At 43.8% G+C, this 25,547-nt stretch overlaps 1 protein-coding gene across 1 annotated transcript in view; it reads left to right on the top strand.

Annotated features, from left to right (window-relative positions):
- Window positions 1-11,337: 11,337 nt before the first annotated feature.
- DNAJA2 (DnaJ heat shock protein family (Hsp40) member A2) overlaps window positions 11,338-25,547 on the top strand; it is a 123,375-nt gene continuing 109,165 nt past the window's right edge. Inside the window, exon 1 of the mRNA XM_078669545.1 lies at window positions 11,338-11,575. Coding sequence (XP_078525671.1) covers window positions 11,498-11,575 — 78 coding nt within the window. The 5' untranslated portion in view covers window positions 11,338-11,497. The remainder of the gene's footprint in view (window positions 11,576-25,547) is intronic.

The raw sequence follows: 25,547 nt of genomic DNA, 5'->3' as shown, positions 1-25,547 counted from the left end.
ACCTTTTGCAGTACCTGCTACGGTACTCCCGGTCCAGCCCATAGTACAACTTCCCGCCACATCAGCCACTCTGCCAGCACGAAGAGTATCAGTCGACGATTCTAGTTTAGGGGCCACAGGAGGAGGTCCTCCTGGTACCCCGCCACCACACCAACGTGTAACGTTAGTCGAGTTACATGAACGTGCGTTACAGCGTACGCCCAAATATAAGTCCGTTGCAGACATCCGACGAGCTCTTACTGAATGCCGCTATGATCCAGTCACAGGCGATGATAGTACGGTTATATATTCCATACGTGTAAGACGGGTGACCGGGTATTTGGACACCCTACCGGATATGAAAGAAGATCTAGACAGAATATATCGTTTCATCCGTACAGGGGATGATCCAGAAAGTATTGGCGAAGCCATGTCTCAAAGGAAAGCTGAGATCCAGCTCATGATATTAAAGTTTCTGATCAATTGTTTAATAAGGGAACAAGATTATCCGACCAAAGATCCGGCCGAAATGAGAACCCTGACAAGGTGGAGTGATAATATAGCCGAGGGTAAGCACAAAACCATCAGTAGTATAGAGAGTATGTACAAGAAAATTCGTAGGGAGATAATAAGGTTACACGAACAACGTAAAACAGCACAAGTAAGCGAGAAAGAGAATGACTCTCCTACGGAAGAGGTAGAGGACGAGAATCCCGCCCGAATAGCGTATGTAGGTAAATCTAGATTTCCAGACCGACATTTACGCCTAGAACACAAGAAAGTCTTTCATCTTCCAGCACCGGAACAAGGTTCTCTAGAACAAGTATTTCAAGCTACCGATCAAATTCTGAAATCACGAATCGGTTATAGTGAGTTAAGTACTATGCATGAACAAGAACTAGTCCGATCAGCAGTCCGATGGATTACTGATTCTACCACTTTTCCAGACGAAATAGTGGCACAAATGTTTCTGAAATTGCCCCCAGCCGAGCAACGACTGGTGGGTATGTATATGATCCAGCACCTCATCACTCTGTATGAGGGTCAACATTCTGATCCAGGTCCGTTACATGATGTCCTGAACGAGTTACTCCAGTATAGATGGAAAGGTTTAGGTACCGATTTAGTTAGCGTCATTCTAGAACAGCGCCATAAATATAGTATGTTTTTGAACCCGCATTTTGTTCATGTCTCACCTCCAGAAAGTAAACCGTTTTACATAGATAGACAGAATCCGTTACGAGAAGTACACCCAGTCAGGACAGCAGATGGTGAAATGCAACGAGTATTTGTTTACACCCCGATTACAAAGATGGAACTCTTAGAGATGAAGAAACTAATTCCTTGTCATGACAAAGATCCAGCAGGGTTCCACCGAGAATTAAAGGACATGCTCCGTATGGGAGAATATACGTATCCAGATATTATTAAAATGTTAAAAGTCCTGTTGCCTGCGGGCATATATGAGAAACTCAAGGAAAAAGAATGGGAGGTGGGAGAGAAAAAGATCGATTGGGCGGTTCTAGAAGCTGAAGATAAGATACGAGTACCAGGTACCGGTCTTGGAGATAAATGTAAAGAATTACCAGAATTATTAATACAAGTTTTACCTAGATTATTGGCCACTAAAAAGGAAGACTGGGATGCAATCTCAGCATGTAAACAGAAACAAGACGAAGACACTAGTGATTTTTATTCCAGATTTGAGAAATGTTTTATAATAAACAGTGGTTTGAAGACGAGTAGTGAGTCATACCCTCATCTTTTTGTTACTAAACTAGTCGAGAATTCAAGTCCACAAGTTAAAAATCGAGTTTTGAAAGTCGAAAGTACATGGCAAGCTAGTACCCCGTCACAGATGTTACAGATGCTCCAGTACCACCAGAATAGAATCAGGGAAGAGCAAGATCACGAAAGGAAACGTATGAAAGACACGAAAATGAAAGTACTAGTTGCACAATCTGTTCCCCAAGACAGTCAGAAGAGGGGTCCGAATCAAGCCAGTCATCCTGCAGCTCCCGTTAAAGGGACATGCAATTATTGTAAACAGCCAGGTCATTATATAAACGAGTGTGCAGTTCTGAAACATAATATAGCCACTGGTAAAACTAAAGAAAGACCACGTCCGCCTAGACAAGAACAAGTTTCACAGACTTCTCAGCCACAGAATGCACAACAGACAGTTCCAGCACCGCAGCCTATTGCTGCAACACAACATGTTACACAGCAGATGTATCAGTATGCTCAGACAGAGTATCCAGAGTATCAACAGTACTCATGAAACAGCCTAGAGAGGGAGGTAGGCTTGCCTCTCATCGAGATTCCTGTAGATCAAGAAGGTCCCTATGTTCATAGTCAAGTATTAGGGAAAGACAGAAAGTTTCTGATTGATACAGGGGCAAGTAGGACTACCATTAGTCACGACGAGGTTCCAGGGGCTCCGCTCTCAGGCTCTAGAAATGTTTCCCTTGGATTTTCAGGAAAGCCAATTGTTAACGAGATTTCCAAACCAGTTACTCTAGAAGTTGGTCCATTGTCCCGAACTACTGATCTATTACTTACGAAATCATGTCCAGAAAATCTGTTAGGCATTAGGACACTGAAAGAATTAGGTGCAGTCATATGTTGTTCCCCCGAGGGAATACGTTTGTTTTTACGTGACTTCAAGGGTCACTATGTATTACGAGATTTTGATCCGAGATTGTCTAATGTTCCGCAGCATCTATGGGCGCAAGGTCCAACTGACGTTGGCTTCATGCAAATCACACCCCATCGTGTGACTCTCAAACCAGGTATAGTCCTGCCACGAATCAGACAGTACAGATTGCCACCTGAGGCTGTAGCAGCCTTATCCAAAAGTATTGACGAGCTCATTGCTCAAGGAGTGGTTGTAGAAACTGACTCCAATGTATGTAATTCTCCTATCATTCCAGTCATGAAACGTACTGATCCAAATGCACCCCCAGTATATCGATTAGTGATTGACCTTCGAGAACTTAATAAATGTATCATTCCCCAGTACCCAGTTGTCCCAGATATTTCTTCCCTATTGACAGCCATTGATTCTGAGGCAATATTCTTTACCGTAATCGACCTCAAGAACGCATTTTTCAGTGTTCCAATTCATCCAGATAGCCAGTACCTTTTCGGTTTTTGTTTAAATGGAAGGAGCTATAAATTCACACGAGCTCCTCAAGGTTTCACAGAAAGTCCTAGTATTTACAGTCAAGCACTTAAGAGACAACTAGACAATATTCACATGCCAGCTGACACTGCCCTGCTCCAGTATGTCGATGATCTACTGATCACAGCCCGTTCTGAACGTGCTTGCGAGCGAGCGTCACTTACAGTTCTGTATTTCCTAGCCGAGATGGGGCACAAGGTGTCCCCTTCAAAGCTTCAATTCTGTGTCCAGCAAGTGATCTACTTAGGCCACTTACTGTCCAAGTGGGGTAGGCAGTTGACACCCGACCGTATCCAGTTAATAGCGAGTCTTCCTCAGCCCAAGACCCAGAAGGAGGTACGTGCTTTTATCGGCCTTACTTCTTATTGCAGACAATGGATTCCTCAGTATGCATTTCTAGCCAAACCACTGATACAGTTAACGACACAGGAGGCAGCCGTATCGACTGTCCTCCCTTGGACATCTGAACATACACTTAGTTTCAATGAGTTAAAGAAAGCCTTATGTCAAGCTCCTGTTCTAGCTACACCGAACTACAGTAAGCCTTTTACACTTTTTGTCACAGAACGTGATGGTACAGCATTATCTGTTCTTACACAAGATCAAGCAGGTCAATACAAGCCCTGTGCTTATTTTTCGAGCACATTAGATCCAGTAGCCCAGGCTCTGCCTGCGTGCCTCAAGTCAGTTGCAGCCACAGCACTAGCTATCAGACAAAGTGATTCCATAGTATTAGGACATTCCTTGACAGTACAAGTTCCACACTCCGTGGAAGTTCTTTTAAACCGAACACAGACTCAGCACTTGACAATTGCACGTTTAACAGGTTATGAACTGACACTGTTCCAGCCACACATAGAAATCAGACGCTGCAACGTTCTAAATCCTGCTACACTGTTACCGTCAGCTAATTCGAATCCTGCCACACACGACTGTGTGGAAGCAGTTAACACTATGACTAAGCCAAGACAAGATCTAACAGATATTCCATTACCAGATCCCGACCTGACACTTTATGTGGATGGTTCATGTATGAGAACAAGTACAGGAGAACTAGTAGCCGCGTATGCAGTGACTACTGACACTGAAGTTATAGAAACACACCGTATTGACACCCTGTCTGCTCAAGCAGCAGAGCTAGTTGCTCTGACACAAGCCTGCATACACGCCAAGAACCTGAAAGTTAATATTTACACAGATTCACGCTACGCATTTGGAGTTGTACACGACTTCGGAGTGCTCTGGCAGGAGAGAGGTTTCATGACTTCTCATGGAACCAAGATTCAGCATGGTCTCCTTATTCAAGCTCTGTTAGATGCAATACATTTACCGACATCTATTGCTATCATGAAATGCAAAGCACATACGAAAGTTACAGACATTGTTTCCCAAGGTAATGATCTAGCAGATCGCACAGCCAAGCTTACAGCACAGACTCCAGACATGTCAGTTAATCCGACACAGACACATACTCCAGATCCGACTACTTGTATGACAGTTAAGGACCCTACTCAAGATGTCATAGATATCCAGTTACATGCTACTCCCGAAGAAATCAAGAAATGGTCCGAACAAGGAGGGGTCCAGACAGATCAGGGATGGGTGACGAAGGGAAGAGCCACATGGTTTCTCCCCGACTCTATGGTTCAAGTCATTATCAATACCGCACATAGTCCAGCACATTTAGGAGAAAAAGCCATGTTAGACAGTATCCAGAACATTTGGTTCAACAAGCACTTACGAGCTGCAGCCAAGCAGAAAGTCCGTACCTGTATGATATGTTGCCAGTTTAATCCAGGTAAAAGTGTCCCGGTGGAACAAGGTGGATTCCAGCCCCCTGACCACCCTTTTGAAGTCCTCCAGATGGATTATATTCAGATGGAGCGGTGTCGAGGTTTCAAGTATGTCCTTGTAGTTGTATGCGCTTTGTCCAGGTGGACAGAAGCATATCCAGTCCCAGATTACACAGCCGCGACCACTGCCAAGCAGCTGGTTCGTGAGTTCTTCCCCCGCTATGGACTCCCTAGGGTCGTATATTCTGATAACGGCCAGCCATTCTCATCTGAACTGATGAAACACGTTTCCCTGTTGTTAGGATACCAGTGGAAGTTCCATTGTGTACGCCATCCTGAAGCAGCCGGTCTAGTAGAGAGACATAACCAGACCCTGAAAATACGCATTGCTAAAGTATGTCAAGAAAAAGGTGTAGACTGGTTAGTAGCTCTGCCAGTCGCTCTGTTTTATATGCGCATGGTCGCACATTCCAGATCAGGTCTGTCCCCGTACGAGGTCGTATTCGGCCGCCCCCCTAATATGTGGGGTACACCTAGACCTCGAAGTATTACAGATGTTTCAAGTAATATGCTGACAGATTACCTAGCTTCCTTGATGTCTGCCCTACACTCTTGTCGTTCACAGGTTGCCGCCGCATTTCCAGACAATACCGAGGTGGCACCGCATGAAATCGTTCCCGGAAATCTGGTTCTTGTAAGGAACTTTGATCGTTCAAGTCCGCTGGAGCCCCGCTGGAAGGAGCCCAAGCAAGTTCTCCTGGCCACCCGTACTGCCGTCAAGCTGGAAGGCAGGAAGGGCTGGGTACATTTGTCGCATGTAAAGAAGTTTTATGGACTAAAGACTGTTTCCAAGAACATTTCCGAGGATTTTAAAGACTGCCAAAGTACTATTCTCAAGGACTGTCCCGCAAATGACATTGATACGAAACCCTCCCTGTTAGAGAAAACTCCGCAGCAGGAGTATAAGTTAAAATTAAGGTCTAGTAAAATAAGTCAGCCAGTTTGATTGTCTAAGTCCTCCCCTAGGTGAAACGGTTAGACCGGTTTCTGACATGTATAAAATAGACCCCCATAGAGAGAGAGTTAGTGAGAACTCTAAAAGTTGCATTATTATTTTATGTCTTCTGCTATATCTCAGCCTTATGATTACCTGCATAAGTTATGCATTGTATATATATTTTCCAGTCTCTCATGTAAACAAGTCTTCTAATACTACAGTAGAGCATACGTTTAGTGATCTGCCTCCTCATGAACTATCTTATCGTCTTGCTATGCGAAATAATTCCTTTATCCGCATGTTACATTATTCACACCAGACCAGCAATGCCACTAATTGTTGGGTGTGTGGTCGACTCCCCCCTTTCCAGACACCGAAGGGAGTTCTGCCACTCTTTCCTTATCCATTTTCACATAACGGTTCATGTGGAGCATGGTCCACGTTAACGTCATCCTCAAATTATATGTTCTTTCTGAACAGTACATGTTTTCCAGACAAGAAAGGTCTTCCCCACAGAACAGGGTTAGATCTAGAAAATGAAGTTTATAATTTGGGTAATTATTCTTCGAATTTCATGGTCCTGAATGTTCAGTCTGATTCTACTCCAGACTTACCTGCTATGTCAGTATTACCAGTCAAAGGTGAATTATGTGTCAGAAATAATGGTTCCGTACATGTAGGACATAGTGATTGTACTACTATTGTCGAGTATAGTGACAGTGGGAAATCTATTTTCAAAGCTTCACGTCATTCTTATTTTGTTTGTGGTCAGACCGCATATGTTCGTCTGCCCCTCGATTGGGAGGGAACCTGTTACATTGCCTTCCTACTGCCACCAGTTTTTCTAGCCCCACCTGACTATCATAGGAACTCCCACCTAGTACATACTAGACACAAGAGAGACCTCCCGATTGTTGATTATACTGAAACTGCTCTAGAACAATACATAGACATCAATAAAGGTGTCTTTCCCTACTTAGGTACTGTCGTGAATAGTAAACTGATACGTAGATTAACCAGAACACTTGAAGCAGTAGTGATTGAGACTACCTCCGCTCTAGGTAACTTAACCGAAGAGCAATCTTTTATGAGAATTGTCGTGCTCCAGAATCGTCTCGTTCTTGACGTCATACTGGCCGATAGAGGCGGGGCATGTAGAGTCATCGGATCCAGTTGCTGCATTTTCATTCCTAATAACGCGCCGTCTGTTTATTCAGCTATAACCAGACTCCATAAAATTGCCCATCTGTTACACCAAAATCCAGGCACCTGGACATGGTCCGGTTGGTTCTGGAATATAATTTCCGCCTGGGGATGGAAAGTGTTGTCCTTTCTAGGTATTGCAGTAGCGATCATATTCAGTTGCTGCCTCTGTATACAATGTGGCCCTGCGATTTGCGGCATTTGTGCTACCTCTTGTATTCCTAGTCCCAAGTCCCGTCCTAAATCCCGTTCCAAGAAAATTCGAGACGAGCAAATGATACTGTATGAAATGATAGATGGTATCATGAATATTGATGTTTCCTGATGGAAACGTAGTGACAAGGAGGGAATGTGGAAAAGTAAATTTTGCCATGTTCTGTGTCCCTACGTGTTCCCCATCTTATGTTGCATATGCATGATTAATATGCATATGTATTCCCCATGTTTGATTAAAGATGCAATTACAGTTGTGTCCATCTCTAGTATGCCAGTTTCCAGTTCTCGTGAAAGCTACGAGTATTAGGCCTATGTAAAGTTACGTTGCCACGTTTCTCAGTGTGCACGTTATTTCATTGAAAAGTCCCCGTTTCTAGGCCTCAAAAGGGCCCGGACACCAGATTCAGCTCCTGTCTCCTGAGCCCTCGCTGAGGAGCGATACAGCCCCCACCTGTATTCCTGACCCTTCACTTACTTCCTGCCTCACAGTGCCCGGCTCGGCCTGGCCCTGCCTCCGAGTCTGCCAAGAGTATGTTATGATTCTAGTTATCAGTCCAGCCCTCCTTCTCAGCATTCCTTAGCTACTGAATTGCATCAATAGTTTCCGTCATGGTCTAGCCTTTACGTCTCCATGTAAGAGAAATACTGTATTAATGGTCATTTAATATTCCTCAACACACACTACATGTAGAATAATGCATGCACCAGTCTTAGAGTCTGTTAGCCTTTACCCCGATAACTTTTAGTTTATATCAACATGTTCTCTAAACATCAGATACTAGATAGTGTTTAGGTACATGTCGCCCTGACTCTCCAGACTTCAGTCTCTGCTCCTAGCGCAGAAGTCATAGCCCCCAGCTTCTCCTAGTAACACGTCATTGTCAGTTTGCGCGCACCACTAGGTTAGAGGTCCGGCTCCTCAGATAGCCCCCTCCATGTCTCCGCCCCATTTATGACATATTCTGTTACGTTTACATCACATGTCTATGAATACGCCTCCTGTTACACCTACTTTCACCCTTATCTTTCGCGACTGCTATTGACCACACCCACTGCTCCGCCTATTGTATGTATTGTAATGCAATTGTTTTAGTATATATACTTGTGCACTGTTATTAAATGTTACGCCGATACCGATCCTGCCCCCGTCAGCGCTGCCATCCTATTCCTGTGCAGGTTGTCCTGTTCCTGTCCTTATGCTGTATTAAACCTGCAAACTCCTACTACCTCGAATCTTGACTCTTATTTATTGAGCTATCTGTTATTACTATGTCCAGTCAAAAATAGATCCGGTATTATTTATTTATATACCACAAGGAGGATCACTGCCACTGATCCCCCTGAGTCCAGAATGCAGCGTGCCTCCTCCATGACTGCCAGCAAGGCGGTGTCAGTGCCTTGGCCCGGGCGAAAGCCAGTTTGGGAGCTTTTTAGCACTCCATTGGACTCCACAAAATTGGACAACCTGTAGTTGACCAATTTTTCTGAGATTTTGCTCAGCCCTGGCAGGAGCGAAATGGGCCTATAATTGGCCATGTCTGAAGGGTCCAGAGAAGGTTTTTTTAACAGGGCTTTCACTATTGCATTCTTCCAACTGGGTGGAACAGTGCCGGTGCTTAATGAAGCATTAATGACTTTGGTGATGGGTTCTACAATAGAGGGGGCCACTTGTTTAAGGATTCTCATGGGGGCAACATCCCGGGGGGAGCCGCTCTTGATAGTGCATAGGGCTTTGAGGACTTCATCCCTGGTGACTGGGCCGAAGGATTCCAGCGTTGTCTGGGGACATTCCCCATCCTCCCAACGCCCGGATCTTATCTTGGGCGGTGGTAATGAAATAAGAATTTTTTCGATCTTCGAAATGAAGTATTCCGCCAGATTCTTACATTTGGCCTCCAAGTTCTCCGTGGGGGCCGATGGTGTTGGAGTTTTCAGGAGTTCTTTGACCACCAGGAAGGTTTCTCTAGAGGAGTTGGATGCGTTGTTAATTCTCTCCTCGAAAAACTGAGTTTTCGCCAACCGGATGGCGTTTTTATACTTCCTCATAGCCGTTCGATAGTCCGTTTTACTGGCTTCCTCCCAGTCCTTCCTCCAGGAGCGCTCCAATTTTTTGCAGGCCCTCCTCATGGCCCTTAGCTCGGGTGTATACCAGGGGGCGGTGTGAAGTCTTTTCTCCCTTATGCCTGCCGATCTTATGGGAAGGACAGCGTCTAAGGTGTTCGATATCCACCTGCAGAAATCTGCTTCCGCCAAGATAGGATCCTGTGGAAGAGATGGACGCGAGGCTTCTACGCTGCAAGTGAGATTCTCCACTGAAAGCCTAGCCCATGGTCTGTCAGGTACACCGATATCGGAGGGGGGGATGCTATCACGTTTTATTTCCCAGGTGAAGGGAATCAGAAGATGATCCGTCCATGGCAGGGGAACAGGGGGAGATGCTTTCATGGTGGGGATGTTTGTAAATATGGGATCTAGCAGGTGGCCTTTGTTGTGAGTCGGATCTATATTAATGAGGTCTATTCCGTAAGTTTTGAGGTCGCATAGGAGGGCGGTCGCCAGCCGCTCTTCCTGATCGTCGAAGTGGATATTGAAGTCTCCCAAGGCGGTGAAGTTGGTAGCAGAGGCAGCATCAATCGTTACCGTTTCCATAAGGGAGCTGATAAAATTACCCGGCTTTCCAGGGGGGGCGGTAGATTAATAGCCCGGACAAGGTGGTGGTAGGTGAAATTTGGAATGAGAACTTACAGCTCTCACAGTCTTCCAGTTCACCTTTCTGAGTTCTACAGGTAAAATCGTTTTTATACAGGATGGCTACGCCTCCTCCTCTACCCAGAGGTCGATCCTGTGCAAGGATATGGAAGTCAGGGGGGAGAGCGTTAACCATATTATGGTTTTGCAAATACAGTGCCTTCTTTTGTATAATTATTTGGTGTTAGTAGTAGTCGAGTACAGACGAGGATTGAAGGTGGCCTTCTAATGCAAAAACTCTAAAACCTTCGTTTTACCATAACTAAATCATGGCAGAGGTTCTCGCTGACCAATTATGGGAATGGTTATAGTCCTAGAGCTGGTGTGACAAATGACATGTTTGCCAGTTCTTGCTTTTATTTCTTCACCATATTACTTGCGTGCCTGTTAACACTTGATTGTAATAACAATATGTGTGTATGTCATAAGATTCGTGACGCAATCTTTTATTACGTAATACAAAGCATACTACATTTTGCTTTCCAGACTAATTGAAATGCTCTTCTTTACAATTCCTATTTCTTTTTATATTAGTAGTGCTTTCACACTCATCTCTCTGCAGCATGTTCATGAACCATACTAGACCCACTCGACAACCACAAGCATTCCTTTTCTACACTAATTTATATTTCAGACGCACAAAAATGCCAATGACCTTGCATTTCACTGGGCTTGCAGCAATATTAATACATTTTTAGACCTTCTCAGCGCTCAAATGTGTGTATTTGGTGATAATTATCTCTTTCCATTCACTTCATTGCTTGGTTTTACTCGTGAAAAAGTATCACTCTAGGTGTTCCACATTTCAGGGTTTAATAGCCCTCACAAGTACACTGAAACCATGGAAATGTCACGCATTAGCAATATGAAAACTTGGCAGCTATGAATAATTTAGTCTGTGTGTCATTTTCATCCGTGCTCCCGGGCTGCGTGCTTTAAAAAAAAATCCAAATTGGTTAACTTGATATTGGGTTTTGTCCCGACGCAGGCAACTCGGTCGAGTTCAACCTAATTGTCGATGCTTTGTTGGGGCGAGATAGACAAGACCTTATCGTTTCAAAGTACTCATGTCGTGAGCTAAGCCATTCAAATGAAAAGCACCGTCGCGTAGAGTGGATAGTTACAACACAAGCATGTTTTTTTTTCTCGTGCCTGACCTAACGATGGCCACGTCTTACCCACCTTTTGTTTAAGCATGCGCAGTATCGTATGACGTCTCACGTATGCTTTTGACCTGCGACGTTTGGACGTCGATGTTAGACTTGAGTGACGTCAGTGCGTCGATCTCTTCTCTCTTCCTCTCCTGCGGGTGTCCGGCTTAGCTCAGCTTGGCAACAGACGGTGTCCCCCGTCATTCAGCCGTCTCCTCCCGTCACAATGGCCAGCGTAGTGGACACCAAGCTCTACGACATCCTGGGGGTGGCAGCCGGCGCCAGCGAAAACGAACTTAAGAAGGTACTGGCAGAACTAGGCCCCGAGTTGAAGTAGTGGGACTGACGGGCGGGGGTGTCAGCCTGATGTCTAGGTTTCCGATTCTAAACCGCGGTTTTGTAATGGGCCTGGGAGCTAGAGTCTTAAGCTTAATTTTTTTTCCATTGATCCTAAGGTAACCCCAAAGCCCAGCCATACAATAAAAACATGTAGTCTCACTTCAAAAAAGCCGGGTCTATTATACAAAAGCCGGCAGTTCTCCTTTTTGAAATGCTAAGCCTTTATGTTCAAATGTAAGGGCTGTTGGGCCAAGTGAGATCCTCTCCCGTGTAGTTTATTTCATAACACTGTCACCTTCTCCACCGCCCTCCCACTCTTCCTGACACACCGCAACCTTTCGCCATATAAATAGTCAAACATGGACCTGATGAAACACAAAACGATCACGTGCTCTAGTCAAAAGACCCGTTGTTACACTTTGTGCGTCAAAGGTGTAGCTTGGCTAGGCGAATCAGGCTTTCGAGTAAACTGTTTTTTGAGTTTTCAATTGCTAAAGGTGTACATTTTTAATTCACCTTTCCGTATCTTTCGTTGACTAATGCGTCCTGCCTTTCTAGTTGTGACTCATGATGACCAATTCTATAGCAAGAGCAAAGTGTCAAAATAAACAAGGTGCGCTGCTTACTGGGATGCAAACAGTGTTTCTGTGATGCAAGGCTATGCCCTCAGATTCATACCTTTGGAAGTAAGAATGAATAAGAGAATATATCCTGTTTAGACTTGAGGCGATTGTGTGTGTATATATAATGTATGGTGTTTGATCAAATCCAAAAGGCCTTTATTGAGCTGGTGATACAGAGGCTTGTCTCTTTAAAACGCTCAGGTCAAAGGCTGCATATGTATTCCAAAAACACTTTGAGATCCATTTTGTCAAAGACTATCTCTTTATTGAAAACTGTTATGATTTCAGATTACAGGTTATTCCGAAGGTTTTCATAAGGGGAACTTCTTGGATTCGATGGCACGCTTCTTTCTCTAAGACCTTCAAGAGGACAGGGAGTCGCAGTATAAAACGAAAGTTGTTAAAATCATCTCTGTCCACAAAGGCTATTGTAGGTCTCGTCTACAGGTGGCTTTAGATTTCTCACAAGCTTTGTTTTCCAACACATTATATATGCTTTTCGTCAGCATCGTCATCCTTTGGCATGTTAAAGTGTCATACACATTTCATTTTGTTTCTTCCCACCGCATAATGGAGCAGTGGTTCAGTACAATGAAACCATCGACACACTTCACAGCGAGTTGTGCATTTCCACCTAGCAAGTGGTGGGCTATTTTTCTCAAACATATTCATGCCATGTGTAGGCATCAGCACATTTGTCTTTTTTTTTTTACCTTATAAACTCGTAATGCCTCCAATTTATTTTTGCAAATATATATGCATATACACAACGAAGGCATGACAAGGACAGAACTATCAGCTTTGGCAATGCTTGATACAAATGGGGCTTGACTTGGTATAGTACCTTGCCAACTTTTTTGCTCTGTCTTGGAGGTAACTTTAGTTGTCTCACAAGTCTCAATGTCCTAAGTTGAAATATATCTATTTCTCTCTCTCCTTTACTTTGCCAGAACCAATTTATTTGTTAACCCTTAGTATTTTTTTATTAGTGTTTCGACTATATTTAGTTTACTGTTAGACAAAGCCCACACAGTTCATTTTTATTATGCCATTAAGAATTATTTCCTGTGATTTGCATTCCAACTCAAGAGGGTTTCTGCTCTCTTTTCAATACACTTGCCTGCTTCAATGCACCATATGATTCTGGTTTATTTAATTAAACATTTTGTTGTAACAAGATGTCTGCTACGTTTAACAGGCTTGAATGTTTTTTGGCACATTCGTATAAAAAATGTACCATTTCACCAGCTTGCTAGGGCTTGACCGATTGCATTTTTCTTTACGTGCTGCTGTTAATTTCTCTTCCCAGGCCCCACCCTTTTTTTTTTTTTTACTGAATAGTGCTGGGTGTGTCTTATTTAATAATTGTTTGTTTTTGCTGGTGCGTGAGATTGTAGAAAACTTAAAGCTACTCCGTCAGAAGCCGGTTACTCGTGTTGAGAGACACTGCACATAATTTTGTGGTGATGATGCAGCGTGTTTATATACCCACCATTTCCTCATAAATAAGGAGCCCCACCCCCAATGAGGGTCCAAATGTTGGTTGTGTAGCTCTGCTTTCCGGCTCGCTACCTTAGATGGTACATAAAACGAACCCTGCAAAAAAAGCTTCATTTGAAAAATGCACTTTATAAATTATCAAACTAGCAGACTGGTTTTAAAAATGTTTAATTTTTTTTTTCCACAAACCTCTTTCTTACATGTTTTTGCACGCGAGGTAAGTGTATATAAGTAGGCCTGAGCTTAAAATTCCGCTCTGCTCGTTGCATTTGTGAAATCCGCGGAGTTCGTGATTAAACTTCGCCTCATAGCGGAACTTATTTTCGTTTTGTGTGCTTGCCCCGAGTTTTTGTGCATGCTGACGAGAGCGATGAGTCTTGCCTAGCGCTGGCTAGATTTGTTGGCTTCCCGTGAGATTTGCTGTCTGCCAGTGAGTGCGTGCAAGACTTGCTGACTACCCGCGAGCTCTCCTGAGATTTGCTGGCCGCTAGCACAGTTTAGGCCACACCTGCAACATCCGGTGCCTTTTTTCAGAAGTCAGCGAGCACCAGTGACTGTTGCTGCATCTTGAAGCAGATTTTCTCCTCTGGGAGGAATTTGCTTGTGATTTTGAGCGCAAAAAATGCTCACGTCAAACGTAGTGCGAACGGGTGCGTGTGGCAGCACTGTCTGTGGAATTCCATGGAGTCTCACTGAGTTTTTGGGGCGCTCTGCGTAGCTGAATTTTGTGAGCTCCACTGAGGCCTATATAAAAGTTTGAGATCTTTGATCTAAGCTTCCAAGTGCAGCTTAGCATATCAATGATAAGCAGAGTGTTTTATTAAATAAAATAAAAACAATTCCAGTCTGGACAACAACTCCATTTCTTTTGTTTAGGGTGCATTTCAGCACTAATGCATCTTCCACACTTAATTTCTTTATAAATAAGAACATGTGTGGCGGCCTATGACCTTGGTTAGTTTCTACAGGCCTATAGTGGATGACCCACAGCGCTAGATGTGTATTTTGTATATGTATGTGTGTTCACTGAAAAACAAAGGTGAAAATAGTGCAGTTAAATTTGGTAATAAGATTTAGCTTTCGTTAAAACAAAGCTTAGTAATTCACATGAAATTAACTAATGGTTAAAGAGAATTTATAATTAGGTGTTGAAATTAGATTAAACTGAATGTTTAAAAACTGAAAAAACACTGAAATTCACCAGCTATTGTTTATTGAGCTAAATATAACCTTGCACCCTATCGTGCGTATCGTATGATCTCACATATTACATCACTCCTAACATGTTCAATTACTTAATTGACCTGAAAATGCCTGCTTGCCCCCTTGCAGTCAGAACAGAGCCTGCCAATGTATCAGTTGGTGGCTATTTTAAATTGTTTTTGATAACTACTCTAAGATGGCATCCGTGCCTGCGCTGCATCCACAGTTGTTGTTTTATCTAAAAAAGAAAAAGAATTCAAAGATGGTCACTATGCATGCCTGCTTGCATCCGCATTCTTTGCATCCATTTTCTTGAAGTATAGGCTCAAATAATAAACACTGTTGTTACTTAAAGCCAGATTGTTTAGTGGCTACATAAGCAGGGTCCTCATTTGCAAACCTAAAAGTGCAAATATTTACTAACAAAACAAGAATGTTTGTGGTATACATTACCACACCCTGTATACTTCCCAAAATTATTAGGGTACTCACTCACTGGGCCAACTGTCCATAAAGAACCCAAAATAATAAGAGAAAAACTACTGTTGGGAGAATCATTCCTAAACAAACATTTAATGTGAAGTAAAGACAATCTATTTGATGGCAATCTTGATACCAGATGGAGAGAAAAACAAGTTATCTCAACAAAATTAATCACAATAACTTGCCATTTAGGACAAAACCTCTTAAACTGCTTATTCTTGTAGATGAAAATCATTAGTTGTTTTCTGATTCCACAAGTCGTGCAAAGCAACAAACACAGCTAATGTGTTTTGGCCCAAATCATTGGGACTTCTTCAGGGCAAAATAAGAATGGAACCAACGAATGACCTTTCCAATCAAGCTTGGTTCCACTAAGTGTGTTAGCACTGTCCAGATAAAAAAAAGTCGCATTCGCGTATGATCGGGAGGAAGAACAATTGTAGGTTTTAGTAATTTCTCACCATGGAGCTCTGACGGCGGCTCAGAAGCTGAAAAGGATTTTAAGAGGAACCTGCAAAAGCAGTAGATAGGACTCTGAAGTACTTAACTGCAATGGAAATTATTAAATCCTACAATTGTTCTTACTCCTAATATGTAAATAAATAAATGTAAATGTAGTATACTTGTAAAACGCACAGCTGCCCCAGCAACGGGGCGTCCCGGCGCTGTATAACTCTGGGGAACCCGTCCTGGCTTTCCCTGTGGGATGGTCCCTTGCTGGGAGTCCCCAAGGTGGAGCCAGGCATCCCCGGAATTGTTGGGGCCGTTGTGGAGATTAGGCAAGCTAATGCCCAGAGTTGCCGAGTGGAACCCCTGATTAGAGTAAGCACTGAAGCGAGAATTATCGAGTCCGCTGACCAAGGTCCACGACCCTGCCGCGTCGGGAATTGAACCCTGGTCCCAGGCTGACTTCTGCTCTCAGGCCTGCGCCTCTAACCAGTGAGCCACACTACTCCACTGAGCCACACTACTCCACTAATATGTAAATGCAACCTTTTTAGGTCTCGTGGCGTTAACTGCGCAAAGCGCGGTCTCGCCTGAGACCTATTGTTAGCGACTCTGCTTTCCAGGAGACAAGACTGGCCACGCGCATGTGACAGTCGGAATTGAGCGGGCCACGCGCACGCGAACATGCGTTCCATTGAGCAGCTTATGGTTCCTTTCCAATGCGTGCTTACAGAGACAGTGCTTTCACTTTGTTTAAGTTTCGTTTTTACTGCTGTCCAGATGGCTCTGGGAGTGCGCGGTTAGAGCGACAGTGTTGCCAGCTTTCATTTTCTTTGCACACACGCAGAGACATACACATACGCACGCACACTGGCGCACATACACATGAGCGCACAGAGACCCCCCCCCCCCCCGCCGCACACACACAAGACAGGGCTCGACAAATCCGAAAAATGGTACTAGTCCTGCAGGTCTAGTACCATGCAAAACCCCCTCGACCTGACTGCAAGCCACTTGACCTCCGTCTCTGAAAACGGAGCAAAAGTGACAAGATAACAAGATTTAAAGGCATCTTTATTGCTCATTCCCTTTGTGAGCAATAAAAATGCCTTTAAATCGTGTCCTCTTGTCACTTTTGCTCTGTTTGCAAAGACGGAGGACAAAAGTTAGTTTGACTTCCTACTCGCCAGAAAGGGCGAGTAGGACCTAAAAATAGCTTGTCCTCATCCATTCTCCCTCGCAAATGCGGGCGAGTGGATTTGTCGAGCCCTGCAAGAGCGCGCGTGCGCGCGCGCACGCACACACACACACACACACACACACACACCAGCACACACACACCAGCGCACAGAGAAACCCCCCTCCGCCACCCCCCACTTCAACTAAGCCCCACTCACCTCACTCCGGACTACAGCCGCCACCGCGGGGCTCTCCCTCGGGCATGGGAGCCCCGCGTCACCACTGCTCCTCTGGCCGGGTACTCCGTGGGCGCGGGCTTCCAGCAGAAACGGAAGTCCCGCCCCACGGCAGGTTTCGGCAGTGCACGCACACGTCTATTCCTGATTCCGCTCTCTCCCCCTGGGGTCGCATATCTGGTATGGGTTTTACCTTTTTTTTTACAATCGCAATCGTTTTTTTATTGTTATTTATGTAATGCAAATTTGTATATCGCGAACTTTACCCAAAGGTGTTGTTCGTTATTACTGGTTTGGCCCCAGAACAGCCTGATAGGTGGACATCTTTTTCCGACTGCTGAACACTTTGTACGTTGTGGGCTGAACTCTCCTCACGACCCGTGTGATGCTTCCCGAGGGCTCCTGCTGCGGGGCAACTCGTGGAAGAGAGCCCGTGAGAGTGAAGCGGGGTCCGGCCTGTACTGCATGGATCCTCTCCCGAGCTTAGTCCCGAGCTTAGACTTAAACATGCAGCTGAGGCAGCAAAGTCTTTACATTGAGAAACTTCACTGCATTTATCCAGCCAGTGTGCCCCCAGTAAAAAGAAGGAAGCACCGTAACAACTGTGAGCCCGTGCCTAAGGTGCATCATCAGAGCTGTGTGAATAATAACAGCTGTGAGCCCGTGCCTAAGGTGCATCAGAGCTGTGTGAATAACTGCGTCAGCCCCGTGCGTGAGGTGCATCATCAGAGCTGTGTGAATAATAATAGCTGTGAGCCCGTGCCTAAGGTGCATCATCAGAGCTGTGTGAATAATAACAGCTGTGAGCCCGTGCGTGAAGTGCACCATCAGAGCTGTGTGAATAATAACTGCGGCAGCCCCGTGCGTGAGGTGCATCATCCACATTGCTCAGGTCCCCCAAATTCCTGCACACTCTACCACACTGCTTTCAAAAACAGCATACTCTTGCACACATTCTCACTGCTCACCAATTCAAAGTTTGCTAAAATGTTATGCACCGCATTGTCATACACAATGCCAATAACTCAAACTTTAATGCTGCGAGACCTATTGCATTGTAAATGCTTGTTTCATGTGTGTTTAGGAGTGCTTCTCCCAACAGTAATAAAAGTCTAAATGATTTCAATGCGAAAATGCAATAGGACTGGAAGTTGTGCTCGGTAACACGCCCATTGAGGTCCACTGTGAGTCAAAGTTTATGCATCCAAGGTCAGTCTGTCTATTTTTGCAGTAGATAGTAAATGTTAGTCAGTTGGATTTTGCAGGATCAGAATGCAAAACCCTGGCATCTTGGACTTAACAATGTAGTCCATAATAAGTAAATAAGAATACATAATTGCTGCTTGCTAATGATCATCCTAATTAATGTATCCAGATTCAGGCCATATACTATACATGAAAGCATGAACGAAAACATGGTCTATAGTATTTCAGATCAGCTAACTGTGAATTGAAAATAAATGTAAAACACCAATACATCTATTACTAGGGAATTTATCCACAGTAAACTATTAGGCAAACAGGCAAAGGCACTATCCACATTGATAATACATTTATTTGATCCAAGACATTAACTGCACAAAGACCGATTGACGTTGAACATCAGTGAACCTAGGTGTAGTTAGCATCTTGTGTCATAACTGTGAACAGTGCCCCTTGCCTGTTTTACTAATAGTTTGATTCAGATTATTCTAGTGCTAGTTAAGGAATCTGTCCACGTTAATTTGGTTTAGCTGAGGTCAGTGTGTCTTGATATTCAGGATCCCCCCGCAGTCCTTTTTCTACAAATAAAGAACTTTGTTAATTCTATATTTGCCTCATAAGCCTATTTACGGTTATAATAAATTCATGTCCTGCTTTTCTTTTGTTTGCTCTTTTGCACTCTTATATAGCCAACTCATTAAGAAGCACAGTGGTTTAATTTTACTCCCTGTAATCTGGCAAATACTTCTGAAAGATATACTATTAGAAATGAAGGACATGCAGTTTTTATCAAAGTGTCCACCAGCACTGCCCTAATTTGTTCGAATCCGTAAAATACTGCAAGCTTTCCCAGTGACCAATATTCTTTAAGAGATAACTAGATGGCAGGTATGATAACGAACAGTGTGCATCTTCTAAAGACACATGCCATGCCACTGAGGATTTTAAGAGCTCTTTTTCATATCTTGCACTGCTATACTTATTGTAGAGGGCCTCCTGAAGGAATTTCTTTTTTGTTAATCCCCCATGTCACTTGGATATAAAAAATATGTTCAAGATTCATGCTGTTTAAGCTGCCCTTTACAGCAGCCAGCCAGGGTATATCCCTGCCCTTTTCACATTTAAGGCAGTCGGTTATTATATCTGGGGTAAGGGTCGCCGCCGGGTTTTGCCAAATTTTAGGCCAAAATATGACTGGGCGAGCCCTAATGTAATCTTCGATATATGGCAATTTTAATTCCTTATGTCCGATATACTGTGAGGAAAAAATCTGAGCCCCCAGTCGTTTCCTGCAAAATCTGTTTTCCTCACCCTGAATACTGCTACACTTTATAAAACCCCAAACCTCTGCGTCGTATGTTGCCATATGTTGCGGTGGGAATACATTGCAGTATGAAAAGTTTGATAATAGAGAATACCTCCTCAGCTTTTTCGGTTCGGGAAGGGAGAGGATAGTTAGTTACTTTTGAGAACTTGCTCCTACTCTGTCACATGGTCAATCCAAGAACCATTGGCTGCAAATACCAGCTCCAAGTAGGGAAAAGTGCGATTTAAACATTCACTGCCTATAGAAATTGTTGATAGGATGCTTTTTTGGGCCACAGACCATTAAAAAGGATTTTTTTTAATTAGTGCAAAGATCTAAAACGGACATAAAATCAACAAAACCCTGGACTAAAGTGCGCAATGCATTTGGTGTGCGGCCCAGTAGGACTGCGTCATCCTCGTATAATAAGGCGGGGAGTGTATTACCATTAATACTAGGAACATCATTAGTGAGTTTGGTCAAGGAGTCTTGTAAACCATTAATGTATAAATTAAATAGGAGAGGGGCCAGTACACACCCCTGCCTAACCCCTCTACCAATATCGATGTCCTGTGAGACCTCACCGCCTTTACTGATCTGCACTCGGGCTTTCAGGTCCCTATTTGGATACTCCAAAAAATGAACTTATACCTCGTCCAACTCATATTTTAAAAGAATGGACCATAAATGGGACCTGTTATCAAAATCAAAAGCTGAGGTTAGATGCATAAAAGCCAAAAAAATAGGAGATTTCTGTGCTACAGTATGTTTGCCAATAATCAAGTTTAGGTTTAGGCACTGTTCTACTGTGTCTATTTTACTTCTGAAACCTAACTGACACAAATTTAAAATGTTCTTCCTTGGCCCCGGACCTGATCTTGTTAAACAGGATCCTCTAGGGAATTTTCAATGTATTGTCAATCAGGGAGATCGGTCTATAGCAGCTTGGGTTGGAGCAATCACCTTTTTTAAAAATAGGAACAAAAAGGCTGGTAGACCATGTGCTAGGAATCGAAGTAAGGGTCAAATTATTAAAAACATTAATTAAGAGGCAGCCAAATTCTGGTTTGTATTTAATGAGATCAATGGGTAGCCCATCAGGACTAGGAGCTTTATTGCACATGCTTTGATGAATAGCATCCTCAACATCGGACACAGATATCTTGATCCTTGAGACTATTTGGTAATTCTATAAATCCTCATTTTGTGATGTAGCTAGATAGATCTTAGAAAAGTGGGCTTGCCATGCTTCACTGGTAATATTACAGCTTTTGGGAGTCGGGGTAAGACCTACAGATCTCATATCCTTGACTGCTACCCAGAAACCGTTCCAGGTATTGAGTCTGGTGGCACAAGCAAGATTATCCCATCGCTCTTTTAAAACCTCGTCTTTCCGCTGCTACGTAATATATTTATATTGGTGCCTTAAAGACTTAACGAGAGCTGGATCCCTAGGCTTCATTATAAGTGCCTCACAAAGGCCGCTGTTTGCTCAAGAACAGGTGCTGTTAAACCAACGTGGTCCCTGATTAGATTCCACTAAAGGCCTACATATAATTTGTTTGAGTCCCCCGCAGAGTTGGTTAAAAGCATTAATTACCTCAGGGTTATAATCTGTTAATGACTAACAGGTGTCGATAAGTGTCGGATGTAATTTTATCATTCTAGAAAATGAATCATTGTCAACACCTCGCCAAATCCATCTTGGATTGTCGGTAGAGGGTGCGAAGTTACTAGCCCCACACTATTTAACAAATTCCGGCCTAGGGGCGAATCTCATTATTGTTGCAATGGGATTATTGGTCGCCCTGGAGTGTTGTTATAACCACAGCCTTTAACAGACAATCTTCTAGTGGGTCAGATATAAAAACATAAACCATAATGGAAGCACAACCTCGCTCTCTATATGTTGGCACAATGATTATCTTTGAGGTACGACCGCAATTTCCAATACATTTATTTAATTGTAGTTGTACCCCTATGTAATAGGGGGTAGCAATTCTACCCCCCTATTACATGTGTGCACGTTGCCGAGGGGGTCCAAAAGTAGTTAATTATTCCTAGAGATCCTAGCATTGAAATCACCACCTAAACAAATACCCACGAGTTTGTCAAACACCTTTTGGCTTTGTAAACTAGAGATAAAATTAAACTGATTAATGAAATTCATATTTGGGGCAGTGTAGAAATCATTATTATAAAAGTTTATAAAACAGATAGAAGCCCCGTGTGTAAATCAGAGCCTGAAAATTATTACCTGTGGCAAGAGCCTTGGCACTTCCGCCTGCAGAAATATTGACCCAAATTGAGTCCGCCAGATAGACGGCCGACCTTGGGAGCAGGGACAATAGCATTAAAGCATTCGAACCCTTCTAGATGTAATTGCTGTTGCCCAAGTTTCTTGCAGCATAAGTATATTATTTTTTTTGGACTGGTTTTATCCCATCCTCAGAATTGATTTGAGATGCCAAGCCAGCGACATTCCAACTCAATATATTTAGATTTGAATCAGTTTCAGAGGTGACTAAAATGTTGTGGCCAAGGGAGTGACTGTTATAGAAGTAGTCTCATCTGGTGTTCAAGAAGGGGCCAGTCATTCCTGGCTATCTAAGCCAGACAGAGTGGAAAACCTATTATACATAATCAGAGGAAAAAGCATCATGGGTTTTCAGCCCCAGGGCTGGCTTGTAAAAATAGCCCAGGGCAGTGACCAGATAAGGGTAGAGTACGCAGTGTTGGGCTCCTGTGACATCAGTCATAATTTTACCAACCGTGGTTGTCGGAAATTGATAACTATACAATCACACTCCATATTCTTTGGGGAAGTGCCAACCCACCCTACCTTGCGTTCCAGAATGATTTTGCTTATGTTTGCCACCCAAAACCCTTTGTTTTACAAGACAATCGGCGCTTTTGGTTTGCAGCTGGTCCCAAGTATCTACCTGGTCTTTTCTGAGTTGAGGTACTCCTGCTAGAACCAATACATAAGGACATGCTGCAGGAGGAAGTTAACATACTTGTGGGATTTGAGCCACCCTCACGTTGTACACTACCCCCTGAGTTTGCTCTAAGGCGCTGATGACACTACATGGAGCTGATGACATATATAAAGATGTAGTAGGTAGACTGCTCACAAGCCCAGCATTAGATGGCTTATCCTGGGCAGCAATGGGTTTAGATGAAAAACAATCCTTCACTTTATTACAGGTATCACAAGCACCTAAAGAAGAAATAAATGTTGGTGACTGCTGACCGGGGTTCAATGCACTAATAAGATTAGAATTTGTCCCGTGTTGTGTAGCTGGCTTAGGGGCATTCATTTGTGAGCTTAGTCTATTTGACAGCGTCTCCAGACGATCTAGGTGCTTCCAAAGGGCAGTAAAGTTCTTGTCCACAAGTTCTTTAACCTGTTGGCCTCGGCCGTTTTTTCATAGCAGTGCGGTGGTTTGAACGAGTGGGCGGGGCCGCGTCGACCGTTCGCAGCACCAGCGAGGTAGTGCTCGCGACGGCAGCAGGGAAGGGGTTAATACTCTCACATACAGTGGCCACAATAAAATTGATTGAGGTATCGCCAAGTCTGCAGCAAATAGAAGTTGCAGCTGCATCAGTTTGTGTACAAATAGAACAATTTGTTGCCTTAGTTGATGTAGACTCGGCTGTGGAGTCAGCAGTCACAACATTCGGGGAGGGTGCCGAACCCTCGATCCATGATCTCAGGGCGGTACGAGGATGATTAAAACGGGGCTGTTTTCGCTTGGAGCTAGTAGGTTTTACCAATTTTCTTTTCCGTTTGGCACCTGTTGATATCGTGATCGATGGTGAATCTCTATCCAATGAGCTTTCACCATTGCAGGGTGCCATGAGTAGACCTTTGTTATCCTCATTATTGTTGTTGCTGGTTCCTAAGGGTGACTGAGTACTGGAGGTGCTAGTCTGCGTCCTGGGCACCACGGAGGGACCAGCGTGATCCTCTAGGTCCACCCCTACCATGAGGCCAGACTGTGGTGCCATCATTCCCAAAGACAGACGCTTCTCCGTTAACTTAATTTCAGTAGCGACTATATTAACTGCTCTTTCCAGCATACTATCTATGCATGTGGTGGTTCGGGACCTTGATAGTCCTGTACGTTTCCCCATATTTTATATATCTCAGCGCTTAAAATTATTGATTAGATGTGGCTCACCTCAGCAAACGTAGTGGATAACACTTGAACGAAGGGTGGCTTAGCCTCTTCTGAACTCTGATGGGCGCAGACGGGTCCTCCCTTGGCCCGGGCGCAGCCCGCACTGCGTGAGCCCTGGCCGTGATATAAGCGCCTCCAGTCGCATGTGAGTGGCGTTTGCGGCGGCCGTGTCGCTGGGAACTGTGGTCCAAACTGCCCCCTGTAGACTTCACCCTCCTCGCAAGACCGGGAGGGGCACTGGTGGCAAAACGGTGGCGGCAACTGATGAGATTGAGCTCCCACGCTGCGGGAACCCTTGCAGCGATATACGTGTGAATGGCGGCTGCGGCACCGCTGGGAACTGTGATCCAAACTGCCCCTGTAGACTTTACCCTCCTCGCAAGACCGGGAGGGGCACTGGTGGCAAAATGGTAGTGGTAACAGATGAGATTGAGCTTAGGTAAAGGATGCATCCCCCTACGGTTTTTCACCTACACGCCTAATATTTTTTGGTTGCGTCCATTGAGCACTGACCTCGGTTCTCTGGGCATTCCACTTTGTTGTTGTACGAATTTCTTTACAAAAGCACCATGCTTTAGACACAGCTACATATGTAAATAGAGCAGAGGGCAGCAAGCATAGTCATTAGACTTTATTTCCTCAGTGTGAAGCAAACTCTACTCCACCACATAATGAAAGTTATACAAGAATTTCGGCAGATGGGTAGCAAAAGCAATGAAATACTGTTTAACTGTTGGCATATTAAGAGAACTACAGTAAGTCGTTAGGATATTTTAATTTATTTTGATAACGTTTTTTGTATGCTTGGTCTTTTGATAATCTTTAATCCAAGCACTCTTCTAAGTGATTACTAGTTGGTTGGCATACAGCCTGTTCTGGATTATTAACTAAATGTAATCCTACGCACCTTCAATAAGCTTCTATGGCTTGCAGGTATCTCCATTATAAAGCATGTACAAGGGTGTAATGTCCATCTCTATAAGTTGCACCTTATTCTACTTATGTAAAAACTATCCATGATCACAATGAAATTGAGTCCTACACCTAGCATGTTGTTGAAAACTATTACAGAGAGAAGGTGTCTGGAGCTCTGTCCCCAAGATCTTGCTTTCATCTTTTAAGCTGTCTCCTTCACTCATTACTCCTTTCTATTTACCAGAGCACCTTACGTTTACAGAAATGCATTGCTCCGCCAAGCTTGAACAAATATGTACTGCAACAGGCACTGCTCCTAATGTGAATGCCCACAGTTAAAAATGCTGTGCATGCTTGCCCCAGGCACCATTCCTGTAATATGAATGAAATAGTTTGCCACTGGTATCGTTAAAGTGAAACTATTTCAAAACTAATAAAGGTTATAGGGGTCTTAAAAGCATATTAGTGGGTTGGAGAGGGGAAGAACAGTTATTCATGTAAGCTCATCTTCTGACTTCACTGTTTTACAGTGGATGAGATGACCAACCATGACCCAATGAACTAATTGCAAGACTAATTTTGAATTCAAGTATGTTACTTGGCTTATCCTTCTAATTCTAAGGTCTGTAAAGCAAAGCCACTGCACAGAGGGGGTCTA

Source organism: Lissotriton helveticus, chromosome 12 (genome assembly GCF_964261635.1).
Source record: "Lissotriton helveticus chromosome 12, aLisHel1.1, whole genome shotgun sequence".
In the NCBI taxonomy this organism is placed as follows: Eukaryota; Metazoa; Chordata; class Amphibia; order Caudata; family Salamandridae; genus Lissotriton; species Lissotriton helveticus.
Note: the sequence above shows the minus strand (reverse complement) of the source record. Positions and strands in the feature narration are given on the sequence as shown.